The sequence below is a fragment of the Heterodontus francisci genome, chromosome 9 (genome assembly GCF_036365525.1).
Source record: "Heterodontus francisci isolate sHetFra1 chromosome 9, sHetFra1.hap1, whole genome shotgun sequence".
In the NCBI taxonomy this organism is placed as follows: domain Eukaryota; kingdom Metazoa; phylum Chordata; class Chondrichthyes; order Heterodontiformes; family Heterodontidae; genus Heterodontus; species Heterodontus francisci.
The window spans coordinates 23,684,692-23,710,479 of NC_090379.1; the positions used below are offsets into that span (position 1 = coordinate 23,684,692).

General features: G+C 43.2%; 1 protein-coding gene across 3 annotated transcripts in view; it reads right to left on the minus strand.

Annotated features, from left to right (window-relative positions):
• The window catches only part of trip11 (thyroid hormone receptor interactor 11), a 143,559-nt gene that overhangs the window by 23,210 nt on the left and 94,561 nt on the right, over positions 1 to 25,788 (minus strand). For all 3 annotated transcript variants that reach the window (XM_068038692.1, XM_068038691.1, XM_068038693.1), the window contains exon 16: positions 18,683 to 18,782. In XM_068038692.1, coding sequence (XP_067894793.1) covers positions 18,683 to 18,782 — 100 coding nt within the window. The remainder of the gene's footprint in view (positions 1 to 18,682; positions 18,783 to 25,788) is intronic.

A 25,788-nucleotide genomic window follows, 5' to 3' on the forward strand; every position in this document is an offset into this window, starting at 1 on the left:
CTTTTTTAAAATCTGGAATAGTTCCAGTCGACTGAAGGGAGGCATGTATTGTGGTCCTAACATTTAGGGAGGGGAAGAAATCAAATGTCAGGATTTATAGGTCTGTTTCTCTCATGTCAGTTGCAGGGAAGTTTCTGGAAGACATATAGGGATGTGATTTAAGATCATCTAATAGAACTGAGTTATTGGAGAATCCCAACATACCAATAACAGAAACTTTACCTCAATTATCTGATTGAGCTTTTTGAGAAAAGGGCCAAATTAGCAATGCTTAGACTTTAAAATCCTCATCCCCGTCTTCAAATCCATGGCCCAATCCAGGGTGGTTTAACGTCTCATCCGAAAGACAGCACCTCCAACAGTGCAGCAATCCCTATGTGTTGCAGCTTGGATTATGTACTCTCAAGTCTCTGCAATGTGACTTAAATCCACAACCTTCTGATTCAGAGGAGAGCACACTGCCAACTGAACTAGGGCTAACACCTAACCTGCCCAACCATCAGTTTACACTCAATCATCAGTAACGTAATGGAAGGTGTCACCAACAGTGCTATCAGGTGGCACTTTTTTGGATTCATTCATGCGATGTGGGCGTCACTGGCTATGCCAGCATTTATTGCCTATCCCTAATTGCCCTTGAGAAGGTGGTGGTGAGCTGCCTTCTTGAACTACTGCAGTCCATGTGAGGTAGGTACACCCAAAGTGCTGTTCGGAAGGGAGTTCCAGGATTTTGACCCAGCGGCAGTGAAGGAACGGCGATATAGTTCCAAGATATACTCACCAATAACTTGTTCACTGATGGTCAGTTTGGGTTCTGCCAGGAACACTTGGCTCTAGACCTCATTATAGCCTTGGTCCAAACTTGGACCAAGGAGCTGAATTCAAGAGGTGAAGTGACAGTGACTGCATTTAACCACGTGTGGCATCGAGAAGCCCTAGCAAAAATGAAGTCAAGGGGAATTGGGAAAAACTCATTGGTTGGAGTCTTACCCAGCACAAATTAAGATGGCTGTGGCTGTTAGAGGTCAATCATTTCATCCCAGAACATTGCTACAGGAATTCCTCAAGGCAGTGCCCTGGGCCCAACCATATTCAGCTACTTCAGCCATGACCTTCCCTCCATCATAAGGTCAGAAGTCCGGATGTTCGCTGATGATTGTACCGTGTTCGGTTCCATTCGCAACTCCTTAGATAATGAAGCATTCCATGCCCACATGTAGCAAGATCTGGACAACATGCAGGCTTGGGCTGACGAGAGATTCTCACCATCTCGCTTTGACTTTCAATGGCATTACCATCGCTGAATCCCCCCATCATCATCCAGGTGCTTACCATTGACCAAACTTAATGGGACCAGCCATATAAATACTGTGGCTACAAGAGGAGGTCAGAGACTTGGAATTCTGTGGCAAGTAACTCACCTCCTGACTCCCCAAAGCCTATCCACCATCTACAAGGAAAAACTGAGTGTGATAGAAAACTCTTCACTTGCCTGGATGGGTGCAGCTCCAACAACACTCAAGAAGTTCGACACCATTCACGACAAAGCAGCCCGCTTGATTGGTACACCATCCACAACCTTAAACATTCACTCCTTCTACCACCGACGCTCAGTGGCAGTAGTGTGTACCAGCTACAAGATGTACTGCAGCAACTTGCCAAGGTTCCTTCGACAGCACCTTCCAAACCCACAACCTTGACCACCCAGAAGAACAAGGGCAGCAGATGCATGGGAACACTACCACCTGCAAGTCCCCCTCCAAGTTACACACTTGGAACTATATACCGTTGCTTCACTGTCACTAGGTTAGAATCCTGGAATACCTGCCCTAACATCACTGTGGGTGTACCTACACCATATGGATTACAGCAGTTCAAGATGATGACTCACCACCATCTTTTCAAGGGCAATTAGTAATGGGCAATAATTGCTGATCTTGCAGGCTTCTATGTCCACATCCCATGAATACATGAAAAAAAACTGATGGCTCCGAATAGGAAAATAAGCTCCAGGAACTTTCCGGCCTGAGCAACCAATGAGGTTTCAGCAGCATTAATGAATACATATTCGATTGGAAACTGAGAAAAATACAGAAAAAATCCCAGGTGCAGAACACCAAAATGTATACCAATTCTAAACAGCAGGGAAGAAGGCAGAGCTGTCATTTTTTTGTGCGTGTTTGATGGGGTTTAGTTTAATAGTCTGGCTTAGTTCAATATGAATTAAGTAGGACATGCAACACCATTCTGAGATCCATATTTAGTTTGGCTTTGACTCTTGTACTTTCCCTCCTTCCTGCCCCCCTCAGCTTTTCTTTGGCTCGTCAACTGTTTGTGTTTCAATGAATATTTTACCACTGAGTAATCAGTCAGATCATAAGGCAAGGCCTGTATAAATGAAGTAGAAAGAATGAAGTTATGCAGGAAACATCACTGGCAAACTGAGTGCCTTAACACATCTACATTTATCATTGAATACATATAGATCCATTTAATCCATCATGTTCAGCCAAACAAAATGACCAAGTGCCATTGACCCATTTGATATAAAAGCAATCAAGACATTGCTAGTTTCTACAAAATTACTAAACTGGCTGGATTGCATTATTCCCTTGAAGTACACACACATTTTAACTTCATCTTGGATCATTACAGTTGGGGGAATTTGCTGAAAGCTTGAAGTCAGCTTTTTTGGTTCACCAATATCTGTACAAAAATGGTTTATTAAAAAGAATAAAACAACAAGTTCTAGTCAAAATTAGCTTTTCCCTATTTTAGGAGCAGAAGAAAAAGTTCTCAATCATAAATGTATTTGACCATGTTTTATTCCACTTTTCATCCTTTAAATGGTGCTAGCTACCTCCATCCTTATTAACAGACCAGAAAGTGAACAGTACATTTTTATATGGAGTTTTCACCTGTGTAGCAGCATGGATTTGAACTGCCACCATTTTGCTTGGTGCATCACTCACTCTAGTAAAGCGCCAGCACTCAATGCAATAGTGCCAAGTACACTGTGGAGCACAGGTAAGAAATACCCCAAATTTTGATGTGGAGAGATAATCCAAAAGATTAAAATACAGCAATTTCTATGATGGACCCTTAACTTCATTCAACACACTGAACCAAGAAAAACATGCTTGTAATTAAACCTCCACAAATGTTTGAAAACAGTCCAGATGTCTTACAGTATTGCAGATTGCTTTAAGCAATCGAAAACCACTTTAAACATCACTTAAAACACAAATGCAGCTTTCCAATTGCAGTCAAGATATGGTCAAAGTTTCTTCACATTGACACAAGAAAGGTTACTCTGACTCCCTTATTACTCTTTGTAAAAGCACAAGAAAGCATTGAACCAGTAAAGGCCATTTGGCCCATCAAGTTCATCTCGGGACTGTACAACAACTTGCTGCATCAAAGACACTATCCAACACATACCTGAAAATATGTTTTGCAAAGTTTCATCCTGTCCAGAAAATTAATGGAGAAGCATCCAGAATACCTACCTAGCGTTACACTGTGTTATATACCTTAAGCTAGTTCTTTCTTAGTATGAGCTTTTCATGGTTCCTGCAGCTCAGATAGCTATCAGGTTCCACACAGCGTTTACTCATCAGCATCTGCACTTATCCTTATAACCCTGATCTTGTTCCTCATCAGATATGCATCCAGATTTTTTTTTAATGTGTTAATTAACACAGCCTAAACCACTTCAATTGGGATACTATTCCATACATTCATTACTCTACTCAGAAAAACATTTTTTTATGACTCAAGTCACACTTGTCTCATCTTTTGATCCTTTTCCTCCAAGTCACCTGTTGAATCTTTCGACAACTACACTACAGTATTATATCACCATCAAAAATAGGATTGTTTAACTGCATTTTGCTCAAACAGCCCCATAGTTAAACTTGAAGCTAGTTTGGGTTGTAAAGCCAACTTCCCTCAATTTAGGTGATCTTTCAGGTATAATCATTCAAGCGTTCAAGAACTTCAACCTTGTCCGAGTTACAAAATTTGTGTAGCATTTCAAAAAGTAGGAGATCAAAAAATACAAAAAAGAACAGTGTTACTGTCTTCTGATTAATGGATAAAAGGAGGCCAGTCAGCCATCCAATGTGTCCCAGCTTCATCAGGATGAAGCAGCAACCTTGAAATCTGACACTCTACCCTAAAAGGATTTGGGAGACCCTGATTTTCGATGCACTCTCTTCACAGGAATTGGACGATCCCAATTTCTGCGATACTGTTCTGAGAGCAGTTAATCCAGTATCTGCTCACATCTGCAAAGAAACCCAACATATTGTTGGGCAACTGTGGGTACTTTCCTCTAAAACGGAACATTCTTGAGAAGGTTTTTTAAATTCTCTTAAATGTCTGTACACTGGAAGCGAAGTAAACTTTCTACTGGAAACTGAATGCTCAAGGCTATTTGACATTTAGGAAGGATAGGCAAAAAGGAAAAGGAGGTGGGGTAGTGCTACTAATTAAGGATGAGGTATTTTAAGTTTGAAAGTGCTTTAGTTCAATCCGAAACTAGGGTCTTAAATCTAAACAAATGAAACTACGAAGGTATGAGGGGCAAGTTGGCTGTGGTAGATTGGGAAACTACATTAGGAGGTATGATGGTGGACAGACAACGGCTAGCAGTTAAAGAATTAATGCATAGTTTATAATAAATTTACATTCCTTTGAAGCACAGAAACACAGCAGGAAAAGTGATCCAATCATGGCTAACAAGAGAAGTTAAACATTGTATTAGGTCAAAGGAAGAGGCTTACAAAGATGCCAAAAATGCAGCAAGCCTGAGGATTTGCAGCAGTTTAGAATTCAGCAAAGGAGGACCAAGAAACTGTTAAAGAAAGAGAAAATTGAATATAAAAGAAAACTAGCAAGAAACATAAAAACGGACTGTAAAAGCTTCTTTAGGTATGTATAGAAGGAAAAGATTAGCAAAGACCACCAAAGACTAGCAAAGACAAATGTGAGCCCATTACAGGCAGTAACGGGGGAAATTTATAATGGGGAATAAGGAAATGACAGAGAAATTAAACAAATACTGCATGTCTGTCTTCATGGAGGAAGATTCAAAAAACCTCCCAGAAATACTGAAGAACCATGGGATTGAAAGAAATTAGCATTAGTAAAAAAGTAGTACTAGAGAAATCCCCTGGGCCTGATGATCTACATCCCGAAGTGTTGAAAGAGGTGGCTGCAGAGATCGTGGATGCGTTGGTGACCATCTCCAAAATTCTATAGATTCTAGAGCGGTTCCTAAAGATTGGAAGATAGCAAATGCAACCCCACTATTTAAGGAAGGTGGGAGAGAGAAAAGGGTGAACTACCGACCTGTTAGCCTATCAGTAATAGGGACAATGCTAGAATCTATTATAAAGGATGTGAGAACTAGACATTTAGAAAATAATGGTAGGATTGGGCAGTCAACATGGATTTATGAAAGGGAAATCATATTTGACAAACCTGTTGGAGTTTTTTGAGGATGTAACTAGCAGAATAGATAAGGGGGAACTAGTGGATGTGGTGTTTTGAGATTTGCTGAAAGCCTTTGATAAGGTCCCACACAAGAGGTTAGTAAACAAAATTGGAGCACATGGGATTGGAGGTAATATACTGGCATGGATTGAGAATTGGCTAATGGACAGAAAAGAGGTGGGAATGTGAATTGTGAGGAGAATGCAAAGAAGCTTCAAAGGGATTTAGACAGGTTAAGTGTGGGGCAAGAACATGGCAGATGGAATATAATGTGGAAAAATGTGAAGTTATCCACTTTGGAAGGAGAAACAGAAATGCAGAGTATTTCTTAAATGGAGAGAGATTGGGAAGTGTTGATGTCCAAAGGGACATGGGTGCCCTCGTTCATGAGTCACTGAAAGCTAACATGCAGATGCAGCAAGCAATTAGGAAGGCAAATGCTATGTTGGCCGTTATTGCAAGAGGATTTGAGTACAGGAGTAAAGAAGTCTTGCTGCAATTGTATAGAACCTTGGTGAGACCCCACCTGGAGTATTGTGTACAGTTTTGGTCACCTTACCTAAGGAAGGATATACTTGCTATAGAGGGAGTGCAACAAAGGTTCACCAGACTCATTCTGGAATGGAGGGATTGTCCTATGAGGGGAGATTGAGAAGGCTGGGCCAGTATTCTCTAGAGTTTAGAAGAATGAGAGGTGATCTCATTGAAGCATACAAAGTTCTTACAGGACTCGACAAGTGTTTACGAAGTGCTTCTTTTTTTTTTAAAAACATTTTTGAGGATTCGTCTTTTAGAATCATGGACATGGGTTTATTTGGGAAAACTGAAAAAAACTCCATGGATGTTTGTTTTATTTTCAAGGGTCACTGAGGGGTCTTGTCTGAAAACAAACCTTTACTGGATATCACATGCCTTAAGCTCAATAAATAACAGTAACCTCAGTGACTTGGGGGAGATGTTTACAGAGAAGTGACATGTTACAATTTATGAGGGTCAGGAGTGGGTTTCACTTCATAGATGTTGATTTGATTCAGTTGAGCTGTGAACTGTGTTTTGAAAGCAGTTGGAGATCAACCTGCCAAGAGAGAAGCACCCAGCTTGCCTCCTTCCTCCAGTCTCTGTGAAATGCTGCATATCTAGTTTGTGGGAGCTAAAGCCCGATGCCACGCTTCTCCTGAGGAGCTCCTGGAAAGCCTGCCAGGTTAATAATCGACGCAGAGTGAAAAGAAGCACTCCAGAAAAGATCTCAGTGACCTGTCTACATGTACTTGGCCACCAGGCTGTATGCCATTTTGGGTCACAATATATCTCATCCTTCTTCTAGGATTAACAAGTATTTGGCCAAAGTATTTTTTTTGTAAAGGAACTCTGCAGAGAAAATGTATTTATTTTTTTCTTTAACCAGTGTGTGTGTGGGGTATTTAAAAATGGAACATTCATATTTTAATCTGTGTGTTGATGCTTTGCTTCTTTATTGTTTAAGTCGTCTTTTGTAATAAACCGATAATTTTGTTGCTTGTTAAAGAAGCCTAGTTTGTGTATTTTATTCTGGGATAAAGAGTAGAGTCTATGATTGACCGTATCGGTGACTGGGTAAACATTTAAATATATGTTGTGACCTGCGGAGAAGTGGAACTAGAAAAGACAGTGCACTCCTCCCGCCTTGGAGGCAACACAAGATTGCTGCAGGAAGGATGCTTCCCCAAGCTGGGGGGGTTCTAGAATAAGAGGTAGGCCATTTAGGACTGAGATGAGGAGGAATTTCTTCAGAGGGTGGTGAATCTTTGGAATTCTCTACCCCAGAGGGTGGAGGTTCAGTCATCGAGTGTGTTCAAGACAGAGATCGATAGATTTCTAGATATTAAATATATCAAGTGATATGGGATAGTGCGGGAAAATGGCGTTGAGGTAGATCAGTCATGATCTGATTGAAAGTTGGAGCAGGCTTGAGGGGCCGGATGGCCTACTCCTATTTCCTATGTCCCTAAAGGGTTAACATACAGAACAATTGTTTAAGTTATTCCCTTGTCATGGTCGAGGTTTTCTTTTTAATGTTGCCAGCTCTTTACTTATCAATGGCCAAAAATGCATGTTTTCAAGGTCAGTTTTTGCTGCCAGCAATCAGACACATTGCTGTGGTCCATCAGTCAAGTCAACTACGTGCCTGTTCCACTCAATTATTTTTTTTAATCCATTATCCATTTGCTTTTAATTTAGCTACCCGTTGCTGTTTTCATGTTTGGCAAAATTGTTTACATCCATTTCGCTCATACCCAAACAAGAAAACTAAGGAGCTATTGAATAAATTGGTCAAAAAGGGTTTTGGACCTCTTCACAATTTGGAATACTAATGTTACATTATGTTTTGCCAACAGACATGGTTTCTACAGAATTGGATGGACAAAAAAAATCCTGTCCACAAAGTACCCAACATCATGTTCTTTACTTGCTCTTTCAGTAAGTTTTTTTTGTTATTATTTTCCTGCCCATTTTAGCAACTTATCCTTCTTATTAGACCGGAGCAGCGGCAGTCGGCGGTGGACCAGGGAGGTGGAGGAACTGGAGCAGGACCTGTGGAAATGAAGAGCGGGGCTCGAGGCCCTCACCGACCTTAGACTGGAGCAGCGGCAGTTGGCGGCGGACTTGGGAGGAGGTGGATCTGGAGCGGGACCTGTGGAAATAAAAAGCAGGGCTCGAGGCCCTCACCTATCTTAGACTGGAGCAGCGGCAGTTGGCGGCAGGCTCGCTAGCTGTTGCGGCGTGCTGGGTTTCAAAAGAGGAAAAAAACTACCAGTGACATCAAGGGAAATCTGTAAACTGATTGGTTGGTAAGTAACAGCTGTTATGACCTGTAAATAGCTTTAAAAAAAATCAGGGGGGAAAAAGCTCTTCTTTTTAAACCATCAAATAGCTACCTTGTAAATGATGAGGTTAGTGCGAAGGTTTTGTTTTAATTAGTGTAATTTATTAATAATTACTAATTAGAATAGTGCTCTTTGGACACAGTAAGGCTATGAGTTGCGTGAGGGATTTTACTGACTAGGGGAAGGAGGTGTTCTTTGCAGTCTTTCTCTTCTTTTCTGCCTTCTCAGCCTCCATGGTACAGGGGAAGAAGCTGATTGGCGAGTAACTGGTAAGTTATTCCACTTATTACATTAGCAATAGTTAGTCTGTAAAGCTAAGTAATGGCAGGGCAGCTCAGAAAAGCTGAATGTGCCTCCTGTGGTATGTGGGAAGTCGTGGACGCACCATGTGTCTTTGACGAACATATCTGCAGGAAATGTCACCGGCTGCAGAAGCTTGAGCTGTGGGTTTCAGAACTCGAGCAGTGGCAGGAGTCACTGTGGCGCATCCGTGAGGCAGAGAACTACGTGGATAGCATGTTTCAGGAGGTAGTCACCCCGGAGCTTGAGAGAGCACAGGCAGAGAGGGACTGGGTGGCTGCCAGACAGACAAGGAGGTCAAAGCAGGAATCCCCAGAGGGCATCCCATTTTCTAACCAGTATTCAGTTCTGAATACTGATGGGGGAGAGGGTTCCTCTGGAGAATGCAGCGAGAGTCATGACCAGAGCACCATGGGTGGCTCAGCTGTGCTGGGAGGGAGGAGAAAGGACACGAGAGCAATAGTGATAGGGGATTCTATAGTTAGGGGAACAGATAGGTGTTTCTGTGGTCGCAGACGTGATTCCAAGATAATGTGTTGCCTCCCTGGTGTAAGAGTCATTGATATCACCGAACAGCTATAGGGCATTCTGGAGGGTGAGGGTGTACAACCAGAGGTCGTGGTCCACATTGGTACCAATGATATAGGAAGAAAGAGGGATGAGGTCCTGCAGGCTAAGTTTAGGGAGTTAGGAACAACATTAGCAAGCAGGACCTCAAAGGTAGTAATCTCCGGATTACTCCCACGGCCACGTGCTCGTGAGTATAGAAATAGGAAAATACACCAGATGAATGCGTGGCTGGAGAGATGGTGCAGGAGGGAGGGCTTCAGGTTTCTGTTGCATTGGGACCGGTTCTGGGGAAGGTGGGACCTGTACAGACAGTCAGCACCTGAACAGGACTGGGACAAATATCCTTTCAGGAAGGTTTGCTAGTGCTGTTAGGGATGGTTTCAACTAGCTTGGCAGGGGGATGGGAACCTGAGGGCTCTCTTTAGATAGGACAATTTCAGGGCAGGGAACAGGAGGCAGAAAATTAGTGAGCGACTCAGAAAGACAGAAGAAGCAAAGGTTAAAAAGTGTGCAGCACAGGAATTTGGCAGTATTAAAGAGTATTTATTTAAATGCAAGGAGTATAGTAAATAAAGCCGATGAGCTGAGGGCACAGATAGACACACGGCAGCTTGATATCGTCGCTATAACGGAAACTTGGCCTAAGGAGGGGCAAAAATGGCAACTCAACATTCCTGGATGCAGAGTTTTCAGGCGGGATAGAGAGGAAGATTTAAAAAAAGGGGGTGTAGCATTATCCGCCAAGGAATCAATAACAGGTTTGAGGAGGGATGATATGCTAAATGAGGCCATATGGGTGGAGCTCAGAAATATAAAAAGGGCAGCACAGTGGCGCAGTGGTTAGCACCACAGCCTCACAGCTCCAGTGACCCGGGTTCGATTTTGGGTACTGCCTGTGTGGAGTTTGCAAGTTCTCCCTGTGACCGCGTGGGTTTCCGCTGGGTGCTCCGGTTTCCTCCCACAGCCAAAGACTTGCAGGTTGATAGGTAAATTGGCCATTGTAAATTGCCCCTAGTGTAGGTAGGTGGTAGGGAATATGGGATTAATGTAGGATTAGCATAAACGGGTGGTTGATGGTCGGCACAGACTCGGTGGGCCGAAGAGCCTGTTTCAGTGCTGTATTTCTAAATAAATAAAATAAATAAACTACTAGGAGTGTACTATGGACCCCCAAATAGTGAGAGGGAGGTAGAAGAACAAATATGTAGGCAAATTTCTGAGTGCAAAAACTATAGGGCAATAATAGTTGGGGATTTCAACTACCTAATATCAACTGGGATACAGTGTGAAGGGAACAGAGGGGACAAAATTCTTGAACTATATTCAAGAGAACCTTTTTAGCCAGCAGGTAACCAGCCCAACGAGAGGTGGCGCAATTCTAGATTTAGTCTTCAGTAATGAAGCTGGTCAAGTGCAGCAAGTAACAGTGGGTGACCATTTTGGAGATAGTAACCATAATACAGTAAGCTTTAGCATAATCATGGAAAAGGACAAAGATAAAACAGGAGTAAAAGTTCTAAATTGGGGGAAGGAAAATTTTTAAGAAACTGACAGGTAACCTGGCGAAAGTGGACTGGATACAGCGACTTGAAGGAAAAATCAGTGGCAAACCAGTGGGAGGCATTCAAAAGCGAGATACTACAGGGACAGTGTAGGCATGTCCCCACAAAGACAAAGGCATGTCCCCACAAAGGATGGTACTGCCAAACTTAGAGCCCCCTGTTATCTAGAAGCTGACGGGGTAAGTTAAAGCAGAAAAAGAAAGCTTATGACGATCACAAAAATCTTCATAATTTAGATAGCCTGGAGGAGTATAGAAACTGCAGGGGTGAAGTAAAAAAGGAAATTAGAAAAACAAAGAGAGGACATGAAAAATTATTGGCAGGTAAAATCAAGGAAAACCTGAAGATGTTTTATCAGTACATTAAGAGCCCGAGGATAGCTAAGGAAAGGGTAGGGCCTATCAGAGATGTACAAGGGAACTTATGCATGGATGCAGAAGATGTGGGTAGCGTTCTTATCGAATCTTTTGTCTCTGTCTTCAAAAGAAGAGGGTTGATGAAGACATTGTAGTTAAAGAGGAGTTTTGCATTTTGGAAGGTCTAATGCAGGTGGGAAGTATACAGTAAATGGCAGAACACTTAGGAGTATTGACAGGCAGAGAGATCTGGGCTTACAGGTCCACAGGTCACTGAAAGTGGCAATGCAGGTGGATTAAGGTAGTCAAAAAGGCATACGGCATGCTTGCCTTCATCGGTCGGGGCACAGAGTATAAAAATTGGCAAGTCATGCTGCAGCTGTACAGAACTTTAGTTAGGCCACACTTAGAATATTGCGTGCAATTCTGGTCGTCACACTACCAGAAGGACGTGGAGGCTTTGGAGAGGTTTACCAGGATGTTGCCTGGTCTGGAGGGCATTAGCTATGAGGAGAGGTTGGATAAACTCGGATTGTTTTCACTGGAACGATGGAGGTGGAGGGGCGACATGATAGAGGTTTACAAAGTTATGAGCGGCATGGACAGAGTGGATAGTCAGAAGCTTTTTCCCAGGGTGGAAGAGTCAGTTACTAGGGGACATAGGTTTAAGGTGAGAGGGGCAAAGTTTAGAAGGGATGTGCGAGGCAAGTTCTTTACACAGAGGGTGGTGAGTGCCTGGAACTTGCTGCCAGGGGAGGTGGTGGAAACAGGTACGATAGCGACATTTAAGAGGCATCTTGACAAATACATGAATAGGATGAGAATAGAGGGATACGGTCCCCGGAAGTGCAAAAGCTTTTAGTTTAGGCAGGCATCAAGATCGGCTCAGGCTTGGAAGGCCGAATGGCCTGTTCCTGTGCTGTACTGTTCTTTGTTCTTTGAGTGTGAAATATTGGCTACGATAAGCATAATGAGAGAGGAAGTACTAGAGGATATGACATCCTTGAAAGTGGATAAATCGCCAGGGCTGGATGGATTGCATCCCAGGTTGTTAAAGGAAGCCAGGGAGAAAATAGCAGGTGCACTGAGGATCATCTTCAAATCTCACCAGATACAGGAGAGGTACCAGTCGATTGGAGGTCTGCGAACTTTGTACTGTTGTTTAAAAAGGGTGCAAGGGATAGGCCAAATAATTATAGGCCGGTCAGTCTGACCTCGGTGGTGGGTAAATTGTTAGAATCCTAACAATCCTGTCCTAAGGGACAGGATAAACTGCCACTTAGAAAGGCAAGGATTAATCAGGGATAATCAGCATGGAATTGATATGGGAAGGTCATGTGCTTACTAACTTAATTGAGTTTTTTTGAGGAAGTAACAAGAAGGATTGATGAGGGTAGTGCAATGGATGTGGTCTACATGGACTTTATTAAGGCATTTGACAAGAACCGACATGGCAGACTGGTCAGTAAAATGAAAGCCCATGGGATACAGCGGAATGTGGCAAGTTGGATCCAGAATTGGCTCAGGGACAGGAAACAAAGGGTAGTAGTCGACAGACATTTTTGTGAATGGAAAACTGTTTCCAGTGGCGTTCCACAGGGCTCAGTGTTGGGTCCCTTGCTGTTTGTGATATATATTAATGATTTGGACTTAAATGTGGGAGGCATAATTGGGAAATTTGCTGATGAAACAAAATTTGGCCGTGTAGTTGATAGTGAAGAGGATAGCCGTAGACTCCAGAAAGATATCAATAGTTTGGTTGAGTGGGCAGAAAAGTGGAAAATGGAATTCAATCCAGATAAGTACGAGGTAATGCATTTAGGGAGGGCAAACAAAGCGAGGGAATACACAATAAGCAGGAGGATATTGAGAGAGGTAGAAGAAGTGACAGACCTTGGAGTGCATGTCCACAGGCCCCTGAACGTGGCAGGACAGTTAGATAGAGTGAAAAAGGCATATGGAATCCTTTATTGGCCGAGGTACAGAATTCAAAAGCAGGGATGTAATGCTGGAACCGTATAAAACGCTGGTTAGGCCACAGTTCGAGTATTGTGGACAGTTCTGGTCACCACAGTAAAGCCTGGCTCAGGTGTAAAATTAAAACCCGACCCGGGCCCGATCCGATCACAGCAAACCCAGGCCTGGCCCAGGCCAGAGTCCTTTCATTTTTTTCGTGCCCGACCCAACACGAATATCTTGGGCCAACCATCAATAAGATCGCCCCCCTCAAATCTAAATCGGGGGACATAATCACTGACCAACGCAAACAGATGGACCGCTGGGTTGAGCACTACCTAGAATTGTACTCCAGGGAGAATGCTGTCACTGAGACTGCCCTCAATGCAGCCCAGCCTCTACCAGTCATGGATGAGTTGGACATACAGCCAACCAAATCGGAACTCAGAGATGCCATTGATTCTCTAGCCAGCGGAAAAGCCCCTGGGAAGGACAGCATTACCCCTGAAATAATCAATCAATGAACGAATATCGTTCATCCGTTCCGGCAGCAGGCTATTACTGAAGATGGAATCATGGGTAAGCCTGATCCCATGACTTCCCGGAAGCAGCACTGTCCAGCCTGACCCGAGCCCAAATGATGGACTCGGAATATAGACCCAACCCGAGCCCGACACATAGTCGGGTCTCCTCGGATTCGAGTCGAGTATCCAGGCTTTACACCACATTACAGAAAGCACATAATTGCTCCGGAGAGTGCACATAGGAGACTTACAAGAGTGCTGCCAGGGCTCGAAAGTTGCAGCTATGAGGAAAGATTGGATAGGCTAGGTTTGTTTTCCTTAGAACAGAGGAGGCTGAGGGGTGACCTAATAGAGGTGTACAAAATTATGAGGGGCCTAGATAGAGTAGAAAGGAAGGACCTGTTTCCCCTAGCAGAGAGGTCAATTACAAGGGCACAGATTTAAGGTGACTGTCGAAGGATTAGAGGGGACATGAAGAAAAGTTTTTTCACCCAGAGGGTGGTGGGTATCTGGAATTCACTGCCAGGAATGGTGGTGGAGGCAGAAACCCTCAATTCTGTTAAAAGGTACCTGGATATGCACCTGAAGTGCTGTAACCGGCAAGGCTATGAACCAGGTGCTGGAATGTGGGATTAGATTGGGCGGCTAGTTATTTTTTTTGGCTGGCACGGACACGACGGGCTGAATGGCCTCCTTCTGTGCTATAATTTTCCTATGGTTCTATTAAAACAATTCAACACCTCCCACAACACCTGTCTCTGCACCTTTACCTGCTTTGAGATTCATCTTTATTTTATGTTGACATTATATTGCTATATGAGTCTTACTGAATTTACACTAAAAGGGTCATTTATTTACCCATGCATTTCAACTCATTATTCCTCAACTACAAAGCCAGTTTTTCTCAATTTCTCATTGTGAGAATGTCAGCTACTTGCTGCATATAGCTCCACAAGCAACAGGCATTAATTGAAATCTCACCCAAGTGGCCATTTTGTTTTATCTATGAACCTTAATGCAAGCGCTGGCAGGAAAGCTCAAATATGGAGGGTATCACAGCCGAGGCTGATTGTGACCACGCTGGACATCGACAAAAGCACACCTTCAACACAGGTTGCTAGATAGTGTCATTTATGGCACAGAAGGAGACCATTCGGCCCATCAAATCCATCCCGGCTCTCCACAGAGCTATCCAGTCAGTCCCACTCCCCCACTCAATCCCTGTAGCTTTGCCTAGCGATCGGGCACAGAAATGTTGGCTGATTTATACTCCCAGAGTGAAGTCAATTACAATATTGCTACTGTCACCTAGGCTGAACTCCTACTGACTGACTGACATCTGCATGTCAACTGCACACTGAATCAGCTCACGGAGCAATTAGGGAGTTGACTCACCAAATTAAATTCCACTCGCCTCAGAGAGGTAGCTGTTGCTGATTACACAGAAACAAAGTACGATATTACTATAAGTTACTTCCCATCTCATTATCAATCTCTAATTAATTTCCATTACTACAGTTTTAGTTCTACTGTATGGGCTTCAATCTGACGGATATAAAGCAAAGCGATATATCTAAAAAAAAGAGAATAAACTTGCATTCTCTGCAGTACATTTTTTTGTATAAGAGTTTGATGTCATCAATGCCAAGAGTGAGGAAATTTTATCTATTCATTGATTAACACAACTAATATTTGCTGGGCACTTTTAAAGACCCATATGCAGATTTTGTTCTAAAGATGCAATCTATAAAGAGACATGCGCTCTAAAACAGTAACTGAAATGAATGTTGCACAACAGTCTGTATCGAAGTCTGCATGAAAGCCATTCATACAGTTCAGGCACTGCATGCGTTGTTACTCAACAAGCAGATGTTTCTTCAGATTTATCAAGCCAGGAAGTGCCACGAGATTATATCGCCCACAGAAGGTAACAGATGTAAATTTACACAAGTGATAACTGTATCTTTAAATACTGATGGATATTGTCCACTTAACCCAGATGTTTGCCAAAGTCAATGAGTTTGTATTACAGTAGACAATTGTATTCCCTTTAATCATCTTCTCCTTCATAGATCTTCAGTCCTCATTAAGACTACAGTTCAAAGGTTATTTCCAATGTCCATGCTAGCTAATATTATTGTAAACAGTTCTCTCCTCAGATACTGTCCCACTCTCCTTCCAATCTGCTATCACCATGCTCCTCAAAAATCCAACTCTTCACCCCACCCGCCCTTGCAGTCGACCATCCCATCTCCAACCTCTCCTTTGCTCTCCAAAGTCCTTGAACGTGCTGCTGTCTCCTAAATCAGTGACCATCTTTCCCAGAATTCCATGTTTGAATCCCTCCAATCAAGTTTCCACCCCTGCCAAATACCGTAAGAGCTCAAAATCACAAATGATATCCTGTGTGACTGTGACCAAACTATTCCTCCCTGTCCTTGTTGACTTGTCTGCAGGCTTTGAAACAGTTGACCACACCCCCATCCAACACCTCTCCATTGTTGTCCAGCTGGGTGAGACGGCCCTCACCTGGTTCTATTCTTATATATCTAATCGTACCAGAGAATCACCTGCAATGGCTTCTCTTCCTTCTCCCGCACTGTTACCTCTATCCTTGGCCCCCTATTTCCCATCTGCATGCTGCCGCTCAGTGACCTCATCCGAAAACAAAGTGTCATTTTCACATCTACTCTGAAAACACCCAGCTCAACCTCACCACCACCTCTCTCGATTCCTCCACTGTCTCTTGACTGTCAGTGCTTGTCCAATATGGAGTACTGGATGAGCAGAAAATTTATTGGGAAGATCAAACCCATTGTCTTCGGTCCCCACCACAAACTGTTCCATAGCTTATGGCTGCATCAATCTCCCTGGCAACTGTCGGAGACTGAAACAGACTGTTGGCAACTTGTGTGTCATATCTGACCACGAGATGAGTTTCTGGCTATGTATCCGTACATAGAGAGCCTGTTACTCCAGAATTGGCCTTTATAGCCACTCCAGGCGCTGCTTCACAAACCACTGACCACCTCCAGGCGCGTATCCATTGTCTCTCGAGATAAGGAGGCCCAAAAGAAAAAAAAGATCCGTACTACCAAAACCGCCTATTTCCACTTCCGTAACATCGCCTGACTCTGCCCCAGCTTAACTGCTGCTGAAACTTTCACCCATGCCTTTGTTACCCCAGACTATTCCAACACACTCGTGGCCAGCCTCCCACATTCTACCCTCTTTAAACTTGCAGTGATCCTAACCATTGCTGCCATGTTCCAATTCACACCAAGCCCCATTTACCAATCACCCATGTTTGCTGTTTTACATTGGCTATTGATTAAGCAACATGGCTGCTGATTAAGCAACACCTAAAATTCTCATCCTTATTTTCAAAAACCCTCCATGGCCTAGCCATTATCTCTGAAACCTCCTTCAGTCCTACAACCCTGAGAGATATCTGTGTTCCTCCAATTCTGATCTCTTGAGCATCCTAATCACACCACCATGCTTTCAGGTGCCGAGGTCCAAAGCCCTGCAATTCCCTCCCTAAACCTCTCCGCTATTTGCTCCACCTTTAAGACACTCCTTAAAACCTATCTCTTTAACCAAGCTTTTGGTCATCTGCCCGAGTATCTCCTTATCTGGCTCTGTGTCAAATTTTGTTTGATAATGCTTAAGTGCCATGGGACACTTCACTGCTAAATTATCCAACCTTTACACATTTATATACGCCTTTAGCATAATAAAATGCCCCTGGACCCTTCACTGGAGAATCAAATTAAATATGACACTGAGCCACATAAGGAGATATTAGGACAGGTGATCAAAAGCTTGGTCAAAGAGGCAGGTGTTAAAGAGATCTCAAAACAAAATCAATGTGACGCACATATATGCTCCACCTAAATAAGCATTGAACCTCCGTTGTCTCCTCCTCCAGACAGCATGACTGGCATTAGAAGCTAGTGCAGGGGATATCAAAGACATTCCACCATAGCTTTCTGCACACTGTTCAATGTTGAATAAAATGAGCTCTCAAATCCCTCTATAGGCAGAGAAATATCATTTAGCATTTGCTGCAAACATGCTATTGCAACATTTGAAACAGTTAAAATAGCAAAACTAAATCTGAAACATTTTGACTTTTATTAAAACTCTAACACCAAATGTTAACACTGCTAAACATCATTTTCTAAGCAGCTGTATGAATAGAGTACTCTGCAGCCTTCTGGACTCAATATTAAGTTCAATAATTTCAGACCAGGAGCCCCATTATTTTTAATTTACTATTTTTATTTTTTTTACATATATATTTTCTTTTTAATTATTTTTTAACCATGTGATAGTCTTAAACTTTATTTTTCTTGTTTTTGCTTTTGTACACAGCTGTTCATTATTCTGTCATTAGCATTCTCTCTGGACTCATATTTTGTTTTTTGCTGCAACTATTTAGCACTCCATTTGCATGCAGTTCCATGACACCTCCGTCATTTAATCTCTCCCCCCTCTGTCCCATCACAGACCTTCCTTCTTGTTCTTCTTTCGCCCCCACACCCCGCCCCTTCACTTGCTCAAAGACTGTTACATTTCTAACTTTTGCCAGTTCTGATGAAGGGTCACTGACCTGAAACATTAACTCTGTTTCTCTCTACACAGATGCTGGCAGACCTGCTGAGTATTTCCAGCACTTTCTGTTCTCATTTCATTGAATAGAGAGCAGCTTTGTTTGGCCAAAAATCTGTAATAATGCAGCATCAGCAGAAATTATGGCGCTTTGAACAAACTGCCATACATATCTTTGAGATTTCTCTTCGACTAATAGCCAAGAGGGTGTATAATTTAATTTTATGACTTGGTTACAAGTAAAGTCTGTGAACAGGACGAGTATGCTTCCAAAGTAAGTTCCGTACCCAGATAAACATTCAAATGTAACACTTTTTAAAAACAAACCTCATGTCAATTTATCATTGCAAACTTTGAGTTTTAAGGGATGAATATGGAATACCAAAATCTATTACCTTTCTAATCATCCAATTTATACCAGAAAAACAATGTATTACCTTGCTTTTTAAGATCTTCCAGCTGCTCCTCTTTGAGATCCAACTGCTCAGCTAGTCTTGATGCAGAATCCAGAGCAGCATTTGCTTCCTTTAAATGTTGCTGCACAGGAGGAAAGCAGTTAGCAATCAATTATAAAATACTGGTGGAAAAGAGATTAATTTCTAATGAGTGCGGATTTGATTAGCTGGGAATTCATGCTGCAAATATACTGAAGTCTGAATAGACAAAGTTATCTAATCCTAAAGTAAATTCACTATTGCATGGAATCTACATGCAAACAAAATTCCAATGCACTATTTCTCAATAATCATACAGATTCCTAAACCGAGCAGGTTCAAGTACATAGAGATGTACAGTAGTAACACAGGAAGAGGTCATTTGGCCCAACCAATACATGTTGGCTCATATCCTCCACTCAGCAAATAGTTCTAATCACATTTAGCCACTGTGCTCCAATATCTCTGTAAAACTATTTTTCTTCATTCACCTAAACAATCCAATCTAATCCGTATGGCAAACTAGATTACAGATATACTTCCATGCTCTTGAAGCACCTATTAGAATTTTTTTTTAAGAATATTACAGCGCAGTACAGGCCCTTCGGCCCTCGATGTTGCGCCGATCATCTGACCTACACTATTCCATTTACATCCATATGTCTATCCAATGACCACTTAAATGCCCTTAAAGTTGGCGAGTCTACTACTGTTGCAGGCAGGGCGTTCCACGCCCCTACTACTCTCTGCGTAAAGAAACTACCTCTGACATCTGTCCTATATCTTTCACCCCTCAACTTAAAGCTATGTCCCCTCGTGTTTGCCATCCTCATCCGAGGAAAAAGACTCTCACTATCCACCCTATCTAACCCTCTGATTATCTTGTAAGTCTCTATTAAGTCACCTCTCCTCCTCCTTCTCTCCAACGAAAACAACCCCAAGTCCCTCAGCCTTTCCTCGTAAGACCTTCCTTCCATACCAGGCAACATCCTAGTAAATCTCCTCTGCACCCTTTCCAAAGCTTCCACATCCTTCCTATAATGCGGTGACCAGAACTGCACGCAATACTCAAGGTGCGGCCTCACCAGAGTTTTGTACAGCTGCATCATGACCTCGTGGCTCCGAAACTCGATCCCCCTACTAATAAAAGCTAACACACCATATGCCTTCTTAACAGCCCTATTAACCTGGGTAGCAACTTTCAGGGATTTATGTACCTGGATACCATCTCTCTGCTCATCTACACTACCAAGAATCTTCCCATTAGCCCAGTACTCTGCATTGCTGTTACTCCTTCCAAAGTGAATCACCTCACACTTCTCCGCATTAAACTCCATTTGCCATCTCTCAGCCCAGCTCTGCAGCCTATCTATGTCCCTCTGTACCCTACAACACCCTTCGACACTATCCACAACTCCACCGACCTTCGTGTCATCCGCAAATTTACTAACCCACCCTTCTACACCCTCATCCAGGTCGTTTATAAAAATGACAAACAGCAGTGGCCCCAAAACAGAACCTTGCGGTACACCACTAGTAACTAAACTCCAGGATGAACATTTGCCATCAACCACCACCCTCTGTCTTCTTTCAGCTAGCCAATTTCTGATCCAAAGCTCTAAATCACCTTCAACCCCATACTTCCGTATTTTCTGCAATAGCCTACCGTGGGGAACCTTATCAAACGCCTTACTGAAATCCATATACACCACATCCACGGCTTTACCCTCATCCACCTGTTTGGTCACCTTCTCGAAAAACTCAATAAGGTTTGTGAGGCACGACCTACCTTTCACAAAACCGTGCTGACTATCGCAAATGAACTTATTCTTTTCAAGATGATTATAAATCCTGTCTCTTATAACCTTTTCCAACATTTTACCCACAACCGAAGTAAGGCTCACAGGTCTATAATTACCAGGGCTGTCTCTACTCCCCTTCTTGAACAAGGGGACAACATTTGCTATCCTCCAGTCCTCCGGCACTACTCCTGTCGACAATGACGACATAAAGATCAACAACAACGGCTCTGCAATCTCCTCCCTGGCTTCCCAGAGAATCCGAGGATAAATCCCATCTGGCCCAGGGGACTTATCTATTTTCACTCTTTCCAAAATTGCTAACACCTCCTCCTTGTGAATCTCAATCCCATCTAGCCTAGTAGGCTGTATCTCAGTAATCTCCTCGGCAACATTTTCTTTTTCTACTGTAAATACTGACGAAAAATATTCATTTAACGCTTCCCCTATCTCCTCTGATTCCGCACACAACTTCCCACTACTATCCTTGATTGGCCCTAATCTAACTCCAGTCATTCGTTTATTCCTGATATACCTATAGAAAGCCTTAGAGTTTTCTTTGATCCTATCCGCCAATGACTTCTCGTGTCCTCTCCTTGCTCTTCTTAGCCCTCCCTTTAGATCCTTCCTGGCTAGCTTGTAACTCTCAAGCGCCCTAACTGAGCCTTCACGTCTCATCCTAACATAAGCCGCCCTCTTCCTCTTGACAAGCGCTTCAACTTCTTGAGTAAACCACGGCTCCCTCGCTCGACAACTTCCTCCCTGCCTGACAGGTACATACTTATCAAGGACACGCATTAGCTGCTCCTTGAATAAGCTCCACATTTCGTTTGTGCCCATCCCCTGCAGTTTCCTTCCCTGGCAGGCCAGATGCAGACCAAAGTTTCCTTTGCTATTCCCAACAATGTAAAGCAGCTCACAAGAATTATTAGGAGCAATAGCAGACCATATGGCCCATCGAGCCTGCTCTGCCATTCAAAATGAGCATGGATGATTTTAGGATTTTACTCCACTTTCTTGCCTGCTCGTCATATCCCTCGATTCCTTATCTATCTATCCCAGCTTTAAATGTATTCAATGATGGAGCACCCACAACCCTCTGGGGGAGAGAATTCCAAAGATTCATAACTCTTGGAGTGAAGTAATTTCTCCTCATCTCAGTCCTAATTGATCGGCACCTTATCCTGAGCTCCTATAGCATCAGCAAGAATATTTTAATTTCCCATTCTAAACATCCTCATGGCTAACTGGTATTGACAATTTAATATCAATTTTTCTGAACTGGATGCTGTTCTTTTTGCGAAAGGCTCACATATGCTTGGAAATGAACTAAGATGTTCCAAGATATAAAAACAGAAAATGCTCTAAACACTCACCAGGTCTGGCAGTATCTGTGGAGAGAGAAACAGGGTTAATGTTTCATGACATGAAATATTAACACTATTTCTCTCTCCACAGATACTGCCAGACCTGCTGAGTATTTCCAGTATTTTCTGTTTTTATTTCAGATTTCCAGCATCCACAGCATTTTGCTTTTGCACAAAATGTTTCAATTCATTTCTGAGAGGTAACTTATGGTTCAGGGGGAAGAGAAGGAGAAAGGGAGTGGAAGTGAGAGAATGAGAGAAAGAGAGGGAGAGAGAGAGAGAGAGAGGAACAGTCAGAGCCAGAGAGCCATTTATGGCACAGAAAGTGGACATTCGGCCCATCGAGTCCATGCCGGCTCTCCATGCAGCTACGCCGTCAGTCCCACTCACCAGCTCGGTGCAGTCGCCCTGCAAGTCTATTTCTCTCAGGTGGTCATCCAACTTCCGCTTGAAGTCACTGATGGTCTCCACTTCCACCACCCTTGTGGGCAGTGAGTTTCAAGTCATTATCACCCGCTGCATAAAAAAGTGTTTCCTCAGATTCCCCCTGCATCTTTTGCCCAAAAATTTCAATCTGTATCCCCTATTCCTTGGGCTGAATTTTTTGAGTGGGCTACAGTTCGTGGCAGCGCACTCTGACGGTGGCGTGCATCCCGTGCGGATGCGCCGTCCCTGAGCCCCCGTAATATTACGCACGGGGGCTGACTTAAATGGGGGGGGGCGGCGGAGCGGCCGCCCCCGATGACAGAGGGGGTGACCACCACACCCCCAGCAACCGCGTCCGGCACCATCTTCAAAGGGCTTTAAGCCCTTAGACTTACTTTTAATTTTTAAAGGTACATTATTGTGAATTTTTTATTAATAATAAAGATGTGGATGGCCCTTCCCCAACCCCCGCAACAGTCATTTCAATACTTGCCTTTTTCCCTACCCGAACTGCCCCCCCCAACCTTCTAACTTTTGCCCTTCAGCCCTTCCCACCATCCCCACATCCAATAAAAAGTGTTTTCCCGTTCCCCCACCCCTCCCTCCCTAGAAATTTTATTCCTCCCCCCTCCCCACCAGGTTCTCGCCTTGGAACTCAATACGGAGATCTGAAGGCGCATGAAGGACGAATGGGGCCATAAAATTGGCGTGGGACAGCCACCACCTGCAGCTAAGTTAATTTAAATAACAGTAAGGTTGATTTTAATATGCAGATGATGGGCCTGCTGCCAAGCGGCAGGGGGGCTGCATTAAGGACCCCCCGCCGCCGGTAATATGCGGCGGGCCCTTCCCCGCAGAATTTTACAACCCCCCTTCCCCACCATTGAGAGGCCAGTAAAATCTAGCCCCTTCTACCGTTTGTTAATAGGAACAGCTTTTCCTTGTCTAACTTATCTCAGCCAGTCATAATCTTGTACGCTTGCATTAAATCTTCCCTCAATCTCCTTTGTTCTAAGGAGAACAAACCCAGCTTTTCCAACCTAACCTTGTAACTAAAACCCTCCATCCCTGGAACCATTCTGGTAAATCTCATCTGCATCCTCTCAAGGACCCTCACATCCTTCCTAAAGCGTGGCGACCAGAAATGGACGCAATATTCCAGTTGGGGCCTAACCAGAGCTTTATAGAGGTTCAGCATAACTTCCCTGCTTTTGTACTCAATGCATCTATTTATGAAGCCCAAGATCCCATATGCTTTACTAACCACTCTCTCAATATGTCCTGCCACCTTCAAATAATCTATGCACATGCACCCCGAGGTCCCTCTGTTCCTGCACTCTTTAGAACTGTGCCATTAAGTATACATTGCCTCTTACTTTTCCTTCTGCCAAAATGCATCACTTCAGACTTGTTAAATTCCATCTGCTACCTCTCCGCCCATTCTGCTAGCCTATGTCCTATTGCAGGTTCATATCATCCTCACCGTTTGCCGCACCTCCAAGTTTGGTGTCGTTAAATTTTGAGATTCTACTCTGTATTCATTTATAAATAGCAAAAGAAGCAGTGGTCCCAGCACTGGGCCTTGGGAAACACCACTGTCTACCAACCTCCAGTCTGAAAAACAACCATTTACTACTGATGAAGGGTCACTGACCTGAAACGTTAACTCTGCTTCTCTCTCCACAGATGCTGCTAGACCTGCTGAGTATTTCCAGCATTTCTTGTTTTTATTTCAGATTTCCGGCATCTGCAGTATTTTGCTTTTATTTACTATGATTTGCTGGTTTCTGGCAATAAGCCAATTTTTTTATCCAATTGGACACTGACTCTCCTATTACATGTTCTACAATTTTCTTAAGAAGCCTTTTAGGAACACAGGAGGAGTAGCCCATCGAGCCATTCAATATGATCATGGCTGATCATCCACTTCAGTGCCTTTTTCCCCACACTGTCCTCATATCCCTTTATATCATTGGTATTTAGAAATCGGGCAATCTCTGCTTTAAACATACTCAATGACTGAGCTTCCACTATCCTCTGTGGCAGAGAATTTCAAAGGTTCACAACCCTCTGAGTAAAGAAATTTCTCCTCACCTCTGTCCTAAGTGGCTTCCCTCTTATTTTGAAATAGTGTTCCCAGGTTCTAGACTCCCCAACCAGGGGAAACATCTTACTTGCATCTACCCTGTCTATCCCTTTAAGTATTTTGTAGGCATCAATGAGATCACCTCTTATTCTTTGAAACTTTAGGGAATACAGGCCCAGTTTCCCCAATCTCTCTTCATAGGACAGTCCCACCATTCCAGGAACAAGTCTGGTGAATCTTCGTTGCACTCCCTCTATGGCAATAATATACTTCCTAAGGTAAGGGAACCAAAACTGCACACAAGTGCGGTCTAACCAAAGTTCTATACAACTGAAGCAAGACTTCACTACCCCTGTACTCAAATCCTCTTGCAATAAAGGCTAACGTACCATTAGCCTTCCTAATTGCTTGCTGCAACTGCATGTTAGCTTTCAGTGACTTATTAACAAGGACACCCAAGTCCCTTAGTACATCTACACTTCCTAATCTCTTACCATTTAAGAAATACTCTGCACATCTTTTCCTCCTACCAAGGTGGATAACCTCACATTTATCCACATTATATTCCATCTGCCACGTTCTTGCCCACTCACTAAGTCTGTCCAAATCCCCTTGAAGCCACTTTGCATCTTCCTCAACACACATTCCCACCTAGTTTGTGTCATCCATTAACTTGGAAATACTACATTTTGGTCTCCACATCCAAATCATTGACATATATTGTAAACAGCTGGGGCCCAAGCACTGATCCCAGCGGCACCCCACTCATCACAGCCTGCCAACGCGAGAATGACCCATTTATTCCTCCTCTCTGCTTTCTGCCTGTTAACCAATCCTTAATCCATGCCAGTATATTACCTCCCATCCCATGTGCTTTAATTTTGCCAACCAATCTCCTGTGGGGCACTTTATCAAAAGCCTTCTGAAAATCCAAGTATAACACATCCACCGACTCCCCATCATCAATTCTGTTAGTAACATCCTCAAAAAACCCCCAACAGGTTCGTCAAACATGCTTTCCCATTCATAAATCCATATTGACTATGCCCAATCAGATTATTATACAAGTGTCCATTTATCACAACCTTTAGAATAGATTCTAACACTTTCCCAATAACTGATGTAAGGCTAACAGGTCTGTAATTCCCCGATTTCCCTCTCCCTTCCTTCTTAAGTAATGGGCTGACATTTGCAACTTTCCAATGTGCAGGAACCACTCCAGAATCTATAGAAATTTGGAAGATGACCACCAATGCATCCACTATCTCCATAGCTACGTCTTTCAACACTCTGGAATGTAGAATATCACATCCTGGGAGCTTACCAACCTTCAGCCCCATTAACGTCTCCAATGCAACCTCTTAGTAATACTAATTTCCTTCAATTCCTCATTCTCCCAAATCCCTTGTACCTCGAATTCTGGGAGATTTC